The following is an 18,029-nucleotide window of genomic DNA, read 5'->3' on the forward strand; positions in this document are numbered from 1 at the left end:
CCCTTACTACAGTTTATTAAGTTCTCATTTCTCTATATAACAGTTTATTGCTCTGGCTCTTTATTAATCCAATTACAATTTTAATTTAAAAAAATCTTTCTAGAGTTCAGAGCTTCTAAAAAGGCCAGAGTAAGGTGTCTAACTTCAGTTATGGATTAGATAGATAGATTTAGCATCTTTTCGGGAGGCCAAAGGAGATACAATACACATGAGGCCAGGAGAGGTGCTACACTTGTTTAGATTTGCCTTTTCACAAGAACAGGTTAGGAGAAGGAGAGATGGTCCAGTGATTCAAAGTGTTTACTTCCTTTGCAAGAATCAAGTTTATTTCCTAGCTCAGGCTGCTCAGATGTCTGTAAGACTAGTTCCAGGTGACCCACTATTCTTTTATGGGCTCTGTGGGCACCCACAATCACATATGCACATACACCTTCCTGCCTGTACAATTAAAAATAAAATAAATATTTCCTTAAAAATAGCTTGAAGTATGACATTTCCTACAAGGCCAAATGATTCTTTCAAGGCTTTTCCATTATTAGTTCTGCCTTTTCAATTATTCAAGTTATTTGATTATTTCTGAGTTTTCTTTCTCATTCCCTATCCCTTTGATCCCAAGGAACATAGCTATGTGCAGTCATGGTACACTGATTTCTGGCAATGTTGATTAACAGTTTCAGATTTGTTTCAGTGTAATGTCAGCAGTTGTAGAACACTAGAAAAGCTGACGTGTTTGGGGGAGAACACTACTAAGAATGGAGTAGCCCAGAGATAAAGGTTTGGGACTATTCCATGATTAATAACCATAGGACAATATGTATGAAACAGCCTCATCTTTGGTAACATTTATTTTAAGTTTCCTTACAATTGGAATACAAGTTTAGGCAAAATAAGAAATTGCTTACATGAATAAAGAGTTTCTCTACTGTCATGTCATCTTTGATTAATAAAAGAGATATGATATTTAGACTAAAATTAGATAAGCTGTAATCTCATAGTAAACCAAGTGAAAAAAATAGGCTTCTGAAAGACATTCAGAATATAGTCAAGATGTTTGTGCAGAGCATAAAAATCCAGAAAGCTACTTTATGGTCTCATAAAATGAGTTAAAAAATTGAACTTAATATTACTGTTTTACTAATCTGTCCTTACTTTTGAAAAATATTGCTATATATGTGCATTTAACTGCTAAAATACTGGTCAAAAGATCACTTGCCATTACCTAAGGGTAAGCCCTGATGCCAAAGTTGCTTCCTATATCTACTTAGGTATATATACTTTACTCCACTTAGACAATTCATAAAATGCATTTATATTAAATGAAGTCAAGACCAACTAGCACTAGCTGCCCTAGTTTAGTGGCTACAGTTAAGGTACTAAAAAATTACAAATTGTTGGGGACAAATGTAAATAAAGGACTAAGACAGAATTTATGAGTAAATAAGATCTTTTTTTAAAAAAAAGAATTTAAAAGTATATCTCAAGCAATATGTGAAGTGTTACGTTTTCTCCATTCTATCCTTGTCCCAGCAAACTGTTCCATGGTTCTTTGTGATTATATACAGAAAGGGAGGGAAAGCCCTGTGAGCCTGTCTGGTGAGAGTATTCAGAAATCTTACTATATATCCTATGGTGTGATAATCATAATTTACTTCTTCCTAGATAAATAGACCATATTTTTTTTTCCTACAAAACCAACACAAAACATTAGTTCATAAAGTCATTGTGTGATTACTGTTTGTTTTCAAAATCTTTTTCAGGTTGGTACCCGGAGGTATATGGCTCCAGAGGTATTAGAGGGTGCTATAAACTTCCAAAGGGACGCGTTTCTGAGGATAGACATGTATGCCATGGGATTAGTCCTATGGGAACTGGCTTCTCGTTGTACTGCTGCAGATGGTAAGAGAAATTTTTTTTTTTTTTAAAAAGTATATATGTCACATTTATGAAAAGTCGTTATACAAAAAGGCAAAACTACATTTTCTTTTATGAACTCTACAAGGTGAAGATGAAGATGGCAAGGTGAACTTGGAGGGGCTGGGAATGAAGGCTACTTGCATTGACACTTGGGAGATAGAAGTAGGTTAGATAGGACATACTAAAAGAAAATCATTGCTTAAGAACTTCAGTGTATGTCCTTCTTATCAAGGAGGTGACTTGGTGTGGTGGTGACATAGGCCCTGTTGTTAACTGATACATAGTTAAGATAATAATATACCTTCTGGAATGAACTCTAGAGTGAGGTAAATGAACCATTTGTCCTGGACCTGGAATCTAAGGCATTCAAGTAACTATAATGAGGTGCAGTCACAGTGGAGAAATGTAAGGTATGGTATAGGGATTACAAAGTGTTACTTTGTGGGGAAAGGTCTTATAGGAGATTCATAGAGCGAGAGACAAGGTTAGATGCTAATTTTTCTTAAATACTTTGTATGTGCTGTAAACTACTTAAGAGCAGGCTATGTCACAAGGCAGAAATCAGGGCCAAAGGGAAAGTGAACCATACTTATAAGGTGAGTGCATTTAAGTGTGTGTCTAGTTGCTAGTTAAAATTCAGCAGTGCATACTTTACCAATTCCTGGGAATCTTGTTAAAAATAAGCCTCTGGAGGCTGGCAAATAGGTTGCTCTTCCTTCGTGGGCACCAGTTATGGCTGTGGAGTACACATGCAGGCAAAACAGTCATGTATAGTTAAAAAGTCAGTAGCCTGCGCTGGGCAGCCTGTGTATTTTACAAGCTACCATCAGTTGATGCCAGTGCCATTGACCCGTGAACCACACAAAGACTGAAATTCTAGAATGTTAGCACTAATACAATGGGCATACTAAGCAGTTCTTCAGCTATCCAAAGGTTTTCACAGGGCTGGTGAAACGGCTCAGTCAACAATTGTCATGACCTAATTTTGGTCCTGGGTCTCAACCCTTCCATGCAAGTTGTCCTTCAATTTCTATATGAATATTGTGGCATGCACATACAGGTACACACACAGTAAGTGTAGCAATAATAAGGGACGGTTCCTAAAACTGCTACAGGGCTGAGACAGGGCCTCTTCAGGTCATGGTGCTGTTTGAAGTGTTTTGTGCATCTCTATGCTTTATGCAAAGCTCATCCATGCACATCTGTTTCTCTCTGGTCAGTGAAACTGCACAGTAGTGACAGGTCTGAGTCACAGGAAGAAAAGAACAGACTTTAGATAAGAATTAGATTTCAACTCTACTTTGTAATAGATACCTCTATGCAAAATCTCATAGCTTTCTACGCTGTCTTATTTACAAAATAGAGCAAATCCCAACTTCACTGGGAGATAAAATAATGCGCATTCATGTCTGATTTCTAAGAAAAAACAAGTTATGTCCCTGAAAACATCTTGTCACGAGTTACATTTTGATTTGATGGAAATTAAGAAGCACCTTTCTTTCTTGAATATGAAAATAGCATTATTTGTAAGTATCATAAATATGCTTGTGAGAGGACAGAAAATTAGGAAGTGAATCAGTTACTCAAGTTGTCATGTAGGATGTTTGAGCATGCCATAGATAAATCCAGTAGGTAGAGCACTAAGTTTCCAGAGGCGCTAACATGCTTGGAATGCTACTATTCTGATATGAATTGCTGAAATGAAGAGGGATTCCCAGCTTTGATTTTTAAATACCAACAGCTCTTCTAATACATAGACGTATACATTGAGCATATGTATTCTAAAACAGCCTGGTAAGGCTGAATATGATGATCGAGATCAAAGCCAGCCATACTAAATTTAGTCTGACTCTGTCTTCAACAAGCAGCCAACAAAACCCCATAAAACCAGACCTTTTGGTTTCTTATTAGTTAGATGGTGGTCCCACTGTGATACAAGCACAGCTAGGAGTCCATTTCTCTCCTTTCATTATCGACTACAGAATGAGATCCAGAATGCGTTTTAAAACCTTTGTACTAGTCAGGAGGCATTTCAATGGATTTTCCCTTTTTTACATTTCAGGACCTGTAGACGAGTACATGTTGCCATTTGAGGAGGAAATTGGCCAGCATCCATCTCTTGAAGATATGCAGGAAGTTGTTGTGCATAAAAAAAAGAGGCCTGTTTTAAGAGATTATTGGCAGAAACATGCAGTAAGTTTATATATTTATTTTCCACTTGAAATATCAAGAAAACACTTTTAGGAGAACGATCTATCTATTCTCTGAACATTTCTATTCTGGGAAGGTGGTCCTCACACAGGGGTTAGAGGCAGAGGCTTTGTCTGAAGTCTCAGAGCCTTATAGAGAAGGCTCTTCTTACTTCAGTAGTCTAATTAAGTTCACGTATCTCCTGTTTGGAAAGCTCTATGAGGAACCTGTAGAAAGCTGGATAGCCTTACTGATCATTAACTTCTAATAAATGCCATTTTAACACATACTAAGCACCAGGTTTTCTTTATTATAGGGAGTCTTAAGTCATTTCTTTCAAGACTTCACTTTACAGTTAGAGTAGACAGAACAGCATAGAATTGTGCTGACCATTTAGTGTTAATATCACTAGAAACCCAAATAGGAATTAAGTAACTATACCCTGAAGCCGGAGATCTGATTCAAGAATGGCCTTTTAATTGTAACTGAAAGGGAGAAATGCTAGTATCAACTTAAGAAAATCATTTTTAAAAAGATAGAAACAAAAAAACTCTTGTAACCCACATTAGACTCAGTTGTGAGTCTTCTTGAAAAGCTAAGCGTTAAAATGATCAGATTTATGAACATGGATTTTTAGAACTTAAAAACATATACCTGTTGTTAAATTTCTACTGCTTTGAAAAATGACTTATTTCGATGGTATGTAAAATGACATTCAGTAGAAATGAATGTCATCCCACCACTGTACCTCACTCATGCTTGAGGCAGAATGATCAAGACTTTGAGGCCAAGGCTGGCTTGCAAAATACATCCACTAAAAAGACCCAGAGTGGGTACTAGTCAAATTTTGCTCATCTTGAAACCATTTTCCACAGAAAGAGCTATTTCATTATGACACTGTTAGCCTCTTTCCTGTCAGGAAGCAATAGCTGTCAAGTTTGACTGTTCTTCTCCTCTTAGGGAATGGCAATGCTCTGTGAAACGATAGAAGAATGTTGGGATCACGATGCAGAAGCCAGGTTATCAGCTGGATGTGTAGGTGAAAGAATTACTCAGATGCAAAGACTAACAAATATCATTACTACAGAGGACATTGTAACAGTGGTCACAATGGTGACAAATGTTGACTTTCCTCCCAAAGAATCTAGTCTATGATGGTTGCACATCTGTACACACTGAGAATTGGGACTCTGAACTGGAGCTGCTAAGCTAAGGAAAATGCTTAGTTTATTTTCTGTGTGAGATGAGTAGGACGCCTCCGGGACATGTATGCAAGCAGCCCCTCGTGGAAAGCATGGGTCTGGGAGACTTACTACGTCGCCTGCAGCACAGATGTGAAGGGGAGTCTAAGGGAAAAGCTGCAAACTGTAAAGAACTTCTGAAAATCTACACGAAGAATGTGGCACTCTCCAAATCAAGGATCTTTTGGACCTGGCTAATCAAGTATTTGAAAACTGACATCAGATTTCTTAATGTCTGTCAGAAGACACTAATTCTTTAAATGAACTACTGCTATTTTTTTTAAATCAAAAACTTTTCATTTCAGATTTTAAAAAGGGTAACTTTTTATTGCATTTGCTGTTGTTTCTATAAATGACTATTGTAATGCCAACATGACACAGCTTGTGAATGTGTAGTGTGCTGCTGTTCTGTGTACATAGTCATCAAAGTGGGGTACAGTAAAGAGGCTTCCAAGCATTACTTTAACCTCCCTCAACAAGGTATACCTCAGTTCCACGGTTGCTAAATTATAAAATTGAAAACACTAACAGAATTTGAATAAATCAGTCCATGTTTTATAACAAGGTATTACAAATTCACTGTGTTATTTAAGAAAAATGGTAAGCTATGCTTAGTGCCAATAGTAAGTGGCTATTTGTAAAGCAGTGTTTTAGCTTTTCTTCTACTGGCTTGTAATTTAGGGAAAACAAAGTGCTGTTTTTGAAATGGAAAAAAAAAAATGGTTTCACCCCCCCTCCCCTTCCTTATATCTAGGTCCCAAAATATTGCATACTTCAGTAGTACTTTTGTTCTTTAAGGTGTGCTGTGTTTGGGAAATATTTGAAAACATAAAGCATGATTTTAAATTTTTTAAGTGAGCTGTGACACTGGAAAGCTCTTCATTTTTCTTTTACAATATTTTTTTTCCTATTTATATATGTAAAATGGTGTATTTCTTCTTCTCACCAAACAGTGTGTGGGATATTCTTATCACTTTTATGATCACCTCAGGAAGTGTCATTACTCAGAATTCTTCACTCCGCTTCTAGACTTGTAACCTTATCACTGTACTGCGTGGTGCCGTCTTGTCAGAGTAATATCTGATGTCTGTGATGTGGAGAGAATTGTCTTAGGATAAAGACAGTGACCTTTAAGCACAGATTTCAGATAGTACTGCTTTAAAACAAATCAGGGATAACAAGTTGAACTTATAACTTACAATATGCAATGACATTAAGAGGTAACCAGTGCTGGTCTAAGGAACACAGCCCAGCCTCCACCCCAAATTACTTTTACAGCTAACTCTAGATAGTTCATGCCTTATCCTTGCGAAGAAAGTGGAATTGATGGCAAGTAGGTACCAGAGTGCTTTTAAAAACAATATAACATTAGAATATAATGGGATCTTTCCTCAAGCTTACACAGGCCCAAGTAAAAGTTTAATTCCCTGAATTTTTAGATTACCAACAAACAGCCAGTATTATGTTATATACATTTTTGTTGAATCACTTTAACATCCATAAATTAATTTCATAAAGTTTTTATGTTAGTATCAGGAGCTCACTGTGTGTTATCTTCAGATGGTTAAGATATCAGACACTACATTTTACATATAATGTGCACTAATCTCTGGGAAGAATAAACAATATAGGTCAACAGAAAGTGGGGAGGGTAATAGCATTCTTGTCTGTATGCCACATACCATAGAGAACTGTATGTTGTCCATGCACCCAAGGTCTCACTGTGTTCCTAAGATTGCCAAGCTCAGTGTTTGCTGTTCTGACTTCTACATATTTGGCCTCTCAAATTCTTGATTTAGGTTTGCTCCACGTGTAAACTAATCAAGGGGGAATTATAAGAAATTGTGCATACAAGGAAATTGTTCATCTCCATAAGTAAACTGATACTGGTTGTAAACATTCAACCTCCTTTAAAAACTGATGAATGAGGGATATTGTGACTGTTCGGCTTAGGAAAGCACTACAGATAGATTTTACCAAGACTGGTTCATGATACAAAATGCTTTGTCTTCATACTAGAATTTTTTTTTAAAGAAATCTTGGGTATTGTATGTAAATCTAGCTTATCAATTTTAAAACTTGTATTCTCTTAAGACCTACATTAACAGAAAGCCTTTTTTATAAGCAGTAACGTTAAGAATGTTCCAGTGACTACCTGTCCTTATACCTAGTCTTGTTACTTTCTTTTGCAGGGCATTTTAGTGTTTGGTTTACAGTAAGTGCAGAGTGGGCAGATAAAAAGTTTGAGTTAGGGACACTGAAAAAGGAAGATCAAAGAATGAAAACTATTTTTAGGGAGATGGCAAACTTGGACCCCTGTATATCTTCATGTGTATGGTGCTCACGATGTCTTGTGCTTTGCCTTTCTGACACCCACCAGAACTGCTGCTCGTACTCTCCCTTGCCCAGATCTCCCGTGTGAGAAATGCTTTATGATCAACTGCCATAGGACTGATGGAGTGACCAGTGTTTGGATTTATTTGAAGTCTATCTATGCCCTGCACAGATCTTGTATGTATTTTAGATGCTAGGGATTTCAGCATGTGAATTGTGACTCTTGTTTGGATGTTTTATTACAGGTACCTTGTGAATTCCAGAACAGAGACTGTGCCTCACAATTATTGGTCCCATGAACTTGCACTACCTTTCATGGTGATATTCTAAAAATACAACCAGGAAAACAAAAACAACCAACACCTTTGGACTTAAAAACAGAATCATGTATCACAAAATTATGAGAACATCGCTTCTGACCCTTTTTTCTTATCTTTAATAATTAAGTCACATTTAAGTAAAATTCAAATGGTTGGGGAAAAAAAAAAAAAAAAAAAAACCCTCACCACATAGATGGTAGTTTAGTGGAATAGACTGATTACTGTTTTTTAAAAAAATGCTTCATCAGATATTTTCCAGTTTCTCTTTTTTACTTTTTTGAAAAATTACTTTTTAGGAAGATTTGGTATAATGTGCATAAAATTATTTACAATTTATGGACAAAGATACAAGTAGCATCTTGATTAAACATCATTTACCTCAGATATTCAACCAGCAGTACGTTTTTTATGCAGTCTCAACCCGTATCTCCCTATTTGTTACCTCTCAAAATATTGGTAAACAGTTATTTTAGCTTTACTCTGTATTTCTTGTCAGTGTTTTGGGCACAGGTTGTTGTACTACTGTCATATTGTACTTGCTATTTTTTTTTCTGCAAGTATTTAACAGAAAGCTAAAAATGAAAAAAATCCCCATAAAATCCCACCTTGAATAAGTGATTGTTAAATATTGTACAAATAAAATGTATGCTATCCCCATTCCATCCCCATGTTAAATAAAAAATGAATACGGTATTATTTGCACATGCAGTTTTTCTTTAGCTATGTATTTATGTTCTTAAAGAGGGTAGTGAGAGCTTCCCAATTAGTGAGGCTTGTCTTGAGATTTTCAAGGGTCATAAAATCAGGGAGGTTTGTGAATTAGGGAATTTTCCTTCCTCTGTTCTGATCAGACTGTGTTTCTACCTAATCATCCATGTTGGTCCTTTCTGCCCATAACCATAGGCTTCTTTAAGCCTTAGATTCATCAGATTCTGTCCTCTCAGGGTAACAGCAAAGGTACCAAGAGCCTGCACTGTCATCTCACTCAAACCAAAAGGCAGACCATGGGAGAAAGTGTGTCACTGGTACAGAAACACCACTTTCCACTGCGATGCTTCTTTAAATCAGTAGATACTATGTCCTTACGTATAGGACGTTACTGTATGGAAGTTTGAAAAATAGATTTAAATTTTTCAGAGATGTATCTGCATAAAAGCAGATGTCTTTAAAATAAGAACCGAGTTTGAGTAGGCACATGGAGGAAGGTTACATGGAAAGTCCTGGTTAACATCTCTTGGCCCAGGGAAGTCTTGAGCAGAGAACCTTCAAGTCAGACTGACTGTTTACAATCATTCCTCCTCCGCTCTTGATGACATAACTCAGACAAGGTTGGAGCCTCCTAAAAGTATCTACCTTTCTTCCTTCTACTTTTAAGTTGTGAAATTGTGTATTATAGATGAACACTTCTATGCTGAACATTCTTAGGATTTGTTTTTTGGAGTCTAATTTTCTCACTTTTGAATTATCTAATAATGTAGCTTAAACAACTTATAAGGTGAAAGTAGTTTAAAAATTGGGCATCTATGTTGATTTGTATGACTTCAATTTTATTATGATTAAAAAAAGATACAGAAAACTAAACATGTATTACTGTAAGAAAGAAAAAAGCTGTGTATGAGGGTAGATTTTAACTATGAGGTGATACATTAATGCAGAAAATTTATATTTAAGATCACTTAAAAGTCAAATTATTTCTTACAGGATCTTGTAAAAATAGTAAAAAATTTGTTGCTGAGCTTTAGTTTTTAACAACACTGGCTTTAATGGCAGTAAACCCAAGCTGCGTTCAAGGGCACACCAGTCATTCCCATACTATGATCTTGGACCTGGACACTGGTGTTCAGTTTCAAATATGTAAATAATAGCATTTAATTCTGCAGATATTTTACAAATTGCACATAAAAGGGATCTGTATTTTATAAAAGTTACTATAACTAAATATGCAATCAAATATTCTTGAACAAAGTAACTCACTGGGATTAAATTCCATTTTAACCTGTTAGTTTTACGTCTGAATTTAAGGAAGTGGGCTGTGACCAACACTCCATGTTCTTAGAGAATTCCTTTTGTGAAGCCAGCAGCTCACACTTTGGGACACTTATTACTTGTGGAAGTAGCTGCCCAGGATTTGATCACCACTGAACTAAAGTAGACCTAAAACATACATTAAAAAATTCCTTCAATCATGGTGAAATGTGCAAAGAAGGAAAATGCTGAATCGTTTGGATTCTTCCACATAAGCTCTTCAGCCCAAGTGGGCCAGTCTACTAAAGTAACACTGGGGATGTGTGTAGGATCCAAAATTGCAGGATCCTATAGGAACCAACTCAAGAAAACCAACCCAACCATAACAATCTTTTAATCTAGCCGGAATATTCCTCATGTAGTTTCTGTTCCTATTTCTCTCCTGACTGCATGATCTGTAAACTATGCACTTGGTTGAAATTAACCTTTCCAATGGACCACAAACACTTTGCAAGAGTATCAAATCACCTCTGGACCATCCTTAAAATAAGCACATTTTATTTTTTTGAAATGATATTTGTATGCTGTAATTTAATGAAATTGTGTCCACGCGTGGCCATTATTCAAAACATAGCCAAGATACTAAGTGCAAATTTCCCATAAAAAATATTTATAAACAAAGCAATGTAGTAGCATATCTTTTACAGAAATATATTTAAAGAATCTTCACAGCCAGCTTAGTGAGGATGTTGCCCACTGCCTAACATCTGTAGGGCAGTTGGAGTATTTCTGTAGAGCATTCATAATTTGAGTATTATCCAAAAGTAGTTTCACTAGTTGGTATTCTCTCTGAGAATTTACTGAAGTTCGTTCCATAGGTTTTATTAATTCCAATTGTTGTAAGTGCTCAAATGCCTGCAAGAAAAAAGACAAAGCTTAGACTAAAGGGGACACGTATAAATAAAACCCAGAGGATAATTACTGGTTTTGGTAAGGTGTGAAACAGTGGCAGATGAAAAAGATGAAAGAGAAATCAGTACATTTGAACTGACTACTCTCTACCCCATGTACACATAAATTCATATTAAAATATTCTATTCACTCCCATTCATTAGGTTAATCTGGAAGACAGGATTTCCTTGTGCGGTTCCTGGAACTTGCACTCCAAGTCAGATCCACTTGCTTCTGCCTCCCAAGTGCTGGGATATTTTTCTTTAATAAACTCCAACATTGTTCATGACAGACAGGGGAGAAAAAAGGAATAGTCTGGGAAGGTCACCAATACAGCTAAAAATCACCTTTAGGATTGGGAATTTAGCTCAGGATTATTGTTTACCTTGCACCATTAAACAAAAGAGCCCCACCCTACCCAAGTCCATAAAAAGTGTACACTTGGAGAAAGTGTTTTGATACAGTTATATGTCTGCATAATGCTCAATGTGAATCAGGCAAATATTAATTTTTCCTGAACCTTAGTCATTAGGCTTTGTTTCTAGGCAGATGGTATCATAGGTTACTTGGACTTTTCCAGTGGTGAGTGATGGGTATTGTACCTAAGTCTTAACTCAATACTCAGCATGTCCACCTCTGAGGCACATAGCTCCAGTGCTTTGATTACTTTGATCTTAAAATGACTTTTAATGAGATAGGACACTAGAATGTATATTTTCTTTCAGTCTCAACAAAGCCTACTGAACATTAAAGTACAGCTATCTATCAATAGACGAGAGTGCCGTCCACTTAGCTGTCATCAGTAAGCTTTCTTTTGCAGTAGATGGGAAAGAATACTCAGAGCAGGAACATGTGCAGATGAGACCCTGAAACACCTACCTAAATACAAGTTTTTCACCAGAGCCCACCCCTTCAACGCTCAAAAAAACTCTGTGAAAAAGGAGGCACAGACTGTCCTTTTGGACAGATGGAGTCTCAAGTATCAAGCAAGAAGGTACCTCCAATTAACAGTTGTTTGCAAAGGAGAAAACAATTCTCTAATCTCTGGGTATACAAACTACACTTAAGGATACAGACCACACCCAGTAGCAGATAGCCAACACAAAATTAAATTATGGCTTTGCTTCAGCATTCTCTCCTGTTACTGTTCTCTGGCTTATGTATTATGGCTTCCATTTATTTTTATAGGTTCTGTTTTTGTGCCTCTGTGCATGCTTTCTCCCGATGCTCTTACTCTCTTTCTCTTTTTGTTGTCAAGTTTTTTAATTCTGTTTAGTTCTTGCTTATCTTTTCTACTTGCCTGTCTATTAAAAACTGAGAGAGTGGGAGGGGTCATGTGTGTGGCGTTAAAAGGGTTAGGTGGTGAGAAGAATCCAAGGGAAGGGAATCCATAACTGATAACTACTTTAAATAAAAAAACAAAACAAAACAAAATTAGGTAAGTTCAACAGCTATTAATACAAGATAAGTAAGAAAGACCCCAGAGTACAGTAAGGCCAATTGGCTGATCATATAAACAAAGGACCCTGTAAGATGGCGAAGACCTAGGAGTAGGGCAGGGGACTGTGTTTGTTTAGCCTTTTCAGTCACCTTAGTGGAGCTTATTCACTGGTTCCTCTTACTCTACAACTCATGCATCACTTGATAATTGATTAAGTATGTTACTAAGGCAAAAAGAAAAAAACTATACTCTGATGAAATACTAAACCAGTGATACACTGATGTAGATTCTTGAGCATTCGTACAGTTCCATAAAAGTCCTTATTGGAAGAAAAAAAAAAACTCAGTCATTTGAAAAACGAGAAAATATTAAATTCTTCAGATGTAGCTGAACAAAATTGAAAACATCTTTCCAAGATACAAATTATACTCTTATTTTAAAATGTACAAATGAACATCTACAAATTATTCGTAAACACTCTCAGGTGACCTTTTCAAAATTGTAGCAACCAGATAGGAGGCCAAGGGAAGAATCAGGATGCTATCTATGACTGCTGCTGCTTGAACTGGCAAGACTCTGCTCACTTTTAATAACTGCTACAGAAAATGAAATTCTGACTGTGCTCTATAAGGAACACCACAGGATCAAGCTTCTACTACTAACAAAGCAAGTATTACTCCCATATGGTCCCCAGAACCACACTGTCCCAAGAACACTGGACGAACAGGACCTTGAAATATACAGCTCTGTATTTATATTTATTTAATTTTCATTAAATATAACCTTAAAATGGGTAGACTTAAGTTTACTTAAAAAATGAGTATAGTTGGTATAATTTAAAAATGTAAATCTATTTTTTAGCTAAACATTTAATGAGCTTAAAAGAATGAAATTCTAATGTATATTTACTAAACTGGGCTCTGCTGTAAAAATATACCAGATTTTAAAGACACAAAAATAGTTCAGAAATATTTTTATCATAAATTTGGAACTAATTTTCATCAGTTGGGTTACACTGTTAAAATTATTTGACCTTTACTTCCTAGCCTACTAGAAAATGTAAGGCTATCTAATGTGAGCTACATCTTCTCTGTAGTGGAGAATGTATTTTAGGATAGCATTTTAAGTTGTGAACTGATACCTTACTCTAAATAAAACTTAGTATTTTGTACCTGTCAACTTGTGGATTGGAGAGGGTTAGTTCCTGTTCAGTATGCAAGTGCTAAAAACAGACAGCAGAGGGCAATATATCTTCACAAACTGTGAAACGGCTATCTACAGAATTATTTATTTCACTTTTATAAAATTTGCTGAAAACATTGCTATAATAAAACGCCAAAGGGTTCAAAGAGTTATGAAGTATATTAAAAAAAAAATCACTGGATCTGATAAAAAATACAAGCAAATCAAACCATACCTTCATAACCACTGGTTTCTCAAAGTTATAAACAGAATGGGCCTTTCTTTGAATGAATTTCTGAAATTCTGCAGAGTAAGCAATGAGAATTAGTATTTTCAAATAAGGAACAGGCAAGAAATCTAGAAGAAAATTATAAGCCTTTCTTTCATCTCACCATTATACACCATTTGAAAATTAAAGGGCTCCTCTTCATAAATGTCATTTAAATGTTTCATTGCTATTATAAGACAGACTTCCAAGACTGATAGACCTAGAATTAAAGGGAGATGACTCTTGAGTTACAGCCACTAAACTTGAGTTCATGCCACTAAACTGTTGTCCAGAAAATAACTCAAAGGCGTTGAAGGACATAGGAAGTCAGAAGCTCTATGTATTTAAAGGTATCTCAATAACTATTATGTACAAAAACACAAGTCAGTCACTTAACTTCCTGAACTTTAAAGGCCTTTTTCCCCCAGGGGTGGGATGCTCTATAATATAAAGTTTTTTTCTAAACTTAAAGGGATCTGCTATACGAATAAAAGATTTGATACTATATGGCCGACAACAAACAGCAGATATTGTGATTATCATTTAATTTCAAGTATCATAGGCCTTTGGGAGGGAGGCATTTATGCAGAGAAGTTCTGGAAATTAGATCTAAAATATATCTTATATTTCAAAAGGGATAGTAAACCCAAATGAGTAAGTACCAACAAATAGAACAGCACTTAGGGTAAGCAAGGAGAACATCAAAAATAATGCCACCTGGAATTCCTATATGGGATGGGATGCAGAACACAGTTACTTTCACTTTAAGTAAGAGTGATAATATACTTAATACATTAATAATTAATATTAATACTTAATAATTAAAAGTTAGATATAGAGCATTATGTGTATAAAGGACTATGCTCAGTACTAATTATAATCTCAGAAAAAAATCTAAATCTAAATTTTTAAAATCAAAGGATCAAAACAAAGATTAACAAAGTAGTTTCTCACCATGTACAATATTTGCTTTAGAATCCAAGCTACACATATGCTGTGCCTCCATCAGATCTGCTGAAGTCATAAATGGGTTTGATACTGTTACTCGGTTTAAAGCAAGCATCTAAAGAAAGGTGTATTTTAAAAAGTGCTTATTTATTTGAATATTCTGGAGATATTTTATCTATATTCTTGTAAGACAGAAACTAGAAGTACCCTCAAACTTTGCTCCCTGAGAAGGCAGCAAAGATTCAGTTCAGACGCTGCTCTCTACTACTTTGCATCTGAATCTTATTTATTACTCCCTCAAAGAAAAAACATTTTTAAAAGTCCAAGAAGAAAAAAACTGAAAGAATAAAATTAACTACTATCACACACCTTTTACCCCTGAATGATTTGTATTTGGAATATAAGAATTACAGTTTGCAGACGTAGCAGGTATATAATGTAGCAATAGATAGATACAGCAAGCATACAGCTTCAGGTTACATGTGTACTTCAGACAGTTAATGACAAGAGGCTGGAAATCCCTGAAGTTCATTCTTCTACAAGGTAGAATTCAGGCCATTTGTGGCTTTTTTTCTCGTATTAATTTTAAGATATTTTTTAAATTAAAAAAAATCAAACAATAATATATCCATATAATACCCCATACTTTTATATTTTATAAAATATACCTGTTATAGAGCTGTGAATACTGTTCTTGATTGTACTGCACCATTTGCCAAGTAAAACAGTCAAGAATATCTTTCTATTAAGAAATTCTTATAAACTTTAAACTATACTGTAGGCATTACTAGATAACAAAATTCAATTTTCAAGTCTTCCATAACCAATGCAATGTAGTTTTAGAACTTTTCTTCGAATGAAAAATCTATTATGAGAATTAATCCACATTGAGACTTCAACTCGAGTTCAATTCATTTTCTATCATACTCCCTTATATATACACACATTTCCTCATTTCTTGTTAATAAACATAGGGCATTTTCAGTTTTGGTAATAAGGCTGCAGTAAAAAAATATGTATGTTGTTTTATGCATCTTTATGTATGTGCGGATGAATGGATATATAGTCTTAATCTAAAGATTCTAAATCCATAACTTGATTATATCCAAGTTCCTTTTTGATGGGTAGAAGGTAATTAAACTAATGAGATAGGACATTTATTAGGAGAAAGACAACATTTGTTAGTGAAAGCAGATGTGGGGAATAAGAATCAGTAAAGATGACATGGTAGAAATAAATGATACATGCCATACTCTTGAAACAGCCTAAAGACGAGATCCGGCTCTGCTATTTACCTGCTGTGAAAGAACTGTTTAACTCAAGGGTTTCAATTTATTTAAAAAAAGAAATACCAAAGAATATAGGGAAATAATTATGATGAAATAGCTAGATATTATGTAGAAAAGTTATCAAGTAAGTATGCTACTTAACAAATGGTCACTATTACCTATTTCTATTATTGAAAATGACCAGAAATAAAAGGACCAAGAAATACTGTCTCCCTGAATGGCATGTGGTATAATTTTCTAAAAATACTAGAGTAATTTCAAATATTATTAATGAATGAAGTAGATTATGATTCACAACAAGTAAGTATTTGATTAATACTGACATTATTTAAATACCCGGACATGATTCGTCTCCTTCACCAGGTGAAATAAAAACAAAATAGAATAAACAAAACCCTGTGAACAAATTGCCTCAAAAGAAAAATGAACGTAATCTAGTATATTAATCATTAAAGAAAACTTATATGATCATATACACTGACCTAGCATCTGACAAAAATCTAAAATAGGTTCATAATAAACTCAACAAATCAAGCATAAAAAAGTTGAAAATGAAAATAACCAAGCAAGAACTCAACAAGTAAACTGTGTATTATATTCAAAAATCAGCATAATGTAGTAAATATGACATTTCTTCCCAAATGCATCTTTATAAGCTTAAAAATTTTACATCAAGATTTAAGCAGTACTCTTACATACTATTGGTAGGAATGTAGAAATAGTCTAGCTATTACTGAAAACAGTTTGATGGTACTTTAAAATGTTAAAGATACAGATTATACATATATGAATGTATCAAAACATAAGACAGTCCATTAATATGTAGTTTTATATGTAAAATAGGTATAATACTTATGTACTTATACATAATAATTATAAATAATATGTATAATTATTTTCATATATCAGGTAAAAATAAGAGTATTTAAAAATACAAACCAATAGCATATGTAATGATTGCAGGTTTTTGTTGACATTGAAATGTTTCTGTAGAACTTCAAGGACAGTTGAATCTTCAGAAAGACACTAAAAAAACACCAACAACAAAGTCAATGAAAATCTTGCCTGAGTCCAAATTTCCAATCTACTATGGGGAAACTCTAGTCAAACTAGATGAACAGGGCTGGATGAACAGAATGCAGCACATATCACAACAGAGAATAGGAGTTCTAATACTTGAGAAACAGTGGAGTTAGAAGAATGTTGTGGGGGAAATTATCAAGAGCTGTAAGAACATGAGCTGAAACAAGATCTTGTCACAGAAACAACAGAAAGGAATCATTTTCAAAGGGGTAGGACAGAAAGAAAAAAGAAAGCCCAACTGGAGCCAATTACAACTGTGGAGAGAATTCAGACATTTACAGAAGTCTTGCCTGATGAGGCCAGTCTTCACTGAAAAGGGGCGGGGAAAGACTGAAAAAGATGAGCTATGGGAGTGGGGTAGGCGGAGTGCCTGTGAAGAGTGCTGTGGTTGAGAAGTTAAGAGGCAGACAGAACAGGGAACAATGAAAAAGATGTACCGAAGCCTCTAAAAATAAACAAGAGAACACAGCAATCCAGAAAACAAGCTGTATACGCTGTCTTTTTCTTCCTGAAGAAAATATTCCTAATAATAAAGCAGCTTAAGGGAGGGTTTATTTTGGTCTACTTTTGAAGGGTATAATCCAACATTAAGGGGGAGGCATGATCAGAGGAACTTGAGGAAGCATGTGCCAGTGTACAAGCATTGTATCAGGAAGGAGGAGATAAATGCTAGTTCTTAGCTCATGGTCTCCTTTCCATTCAGTATGCAACTCTAGCACATGGAATGGTGACACCACATTCAGGATGAGTCTTCCCTTTTGTAGTTAAATTTTCTGGAAATACCCTCATAGATGCATGCAGAAGTGTTGTTTCCATGGCAATCTAAAGTAGTCACATATCATGAAGATTAACCATCAGACAAGTAAAGATTCAAGAGGCAAGTGATAAGATAATCAGCGATAC

General features: G+C 35.2%; 2 protein-coding genes across 5 annotated transcripts in view; one reads left to right on the plus strand and one right to left on the minus strand.

Moving 5' to 3' along the window:
• Positions 1-8,673, plus strand: part of ACVR2A (activin A receptor type 2A) — a 73,623-nt gene extending 64,950 nt beyond the window's left edge. Inside the window, exons 9-11 of the mRNA XM_080927274.1 lie at positions 1,758-1,896; positions 3,977-4,107; positions 5,065-8,673. Of these exons, the coding sequence (XP_080783400.1) occupies positions 1,758-1,896; positions 3,977-4,107; positions 5,065-5,259 (465 nt within the window). The 3' untranslated portion in view covers positions 5,260-8,673. The remainder of the gene's footprint in view (positions 1-1,757; positions 1,897-3,976; positions 4,108-5,064) is intronic.
• A 1,441-nt stretch (positions 8,674-10,114) lies between these two features.
• Positions 10,115-18,029, minus strand: part of ORC4 (origin recognition complex subunit 4) — a 38,292-nt gene continuing 30,377 nt past the window's right edge. Inside the window, exons 10-14 of one of the 4 annotated variants that reach the window (XM_080927382.1) lie at positions 16,983-17,069; positions 14,761-14,869; positions 13,931-14,026; positions 13,774-13,841; positions 10,115-10,879 (exon numbers count right to left, since the gene is read on the minus strand). In XM_080927382.1, the coding sequence (XP_080783508.1) occupies positions 10,691-10,879; positions 13,774-13,841; positions 13,931-14,026; positions 14,761-14,869; positions 16,983-17,069 (549 nt within the window). In that variant the 3' untranslated portion in view covers positions 10,115-10,690. Of the gene's footprint in view, positions 10,880-13,773; positions 13,842-13,930; positions 14,027-14,760; positions 14,870-16,982; positions 17,070-18,029 lie in introns of those variants that run through there. The other 3 variants (XR_013975307.1, XR_013975308.1, XR_013975309.1) reach the window with 3 other exon arrangements.

Source organism: Micromys minutus (genome assembly GCF_963924665.1).
Source record: "Micromys minutus genome assembly, chromosome: 13".
Taxonomy (NCBI): Eukaryota; Metazoa; Chordata; class Mammalia; order Rodentia; family Muridae; genus Micromys; species Micromys minutus.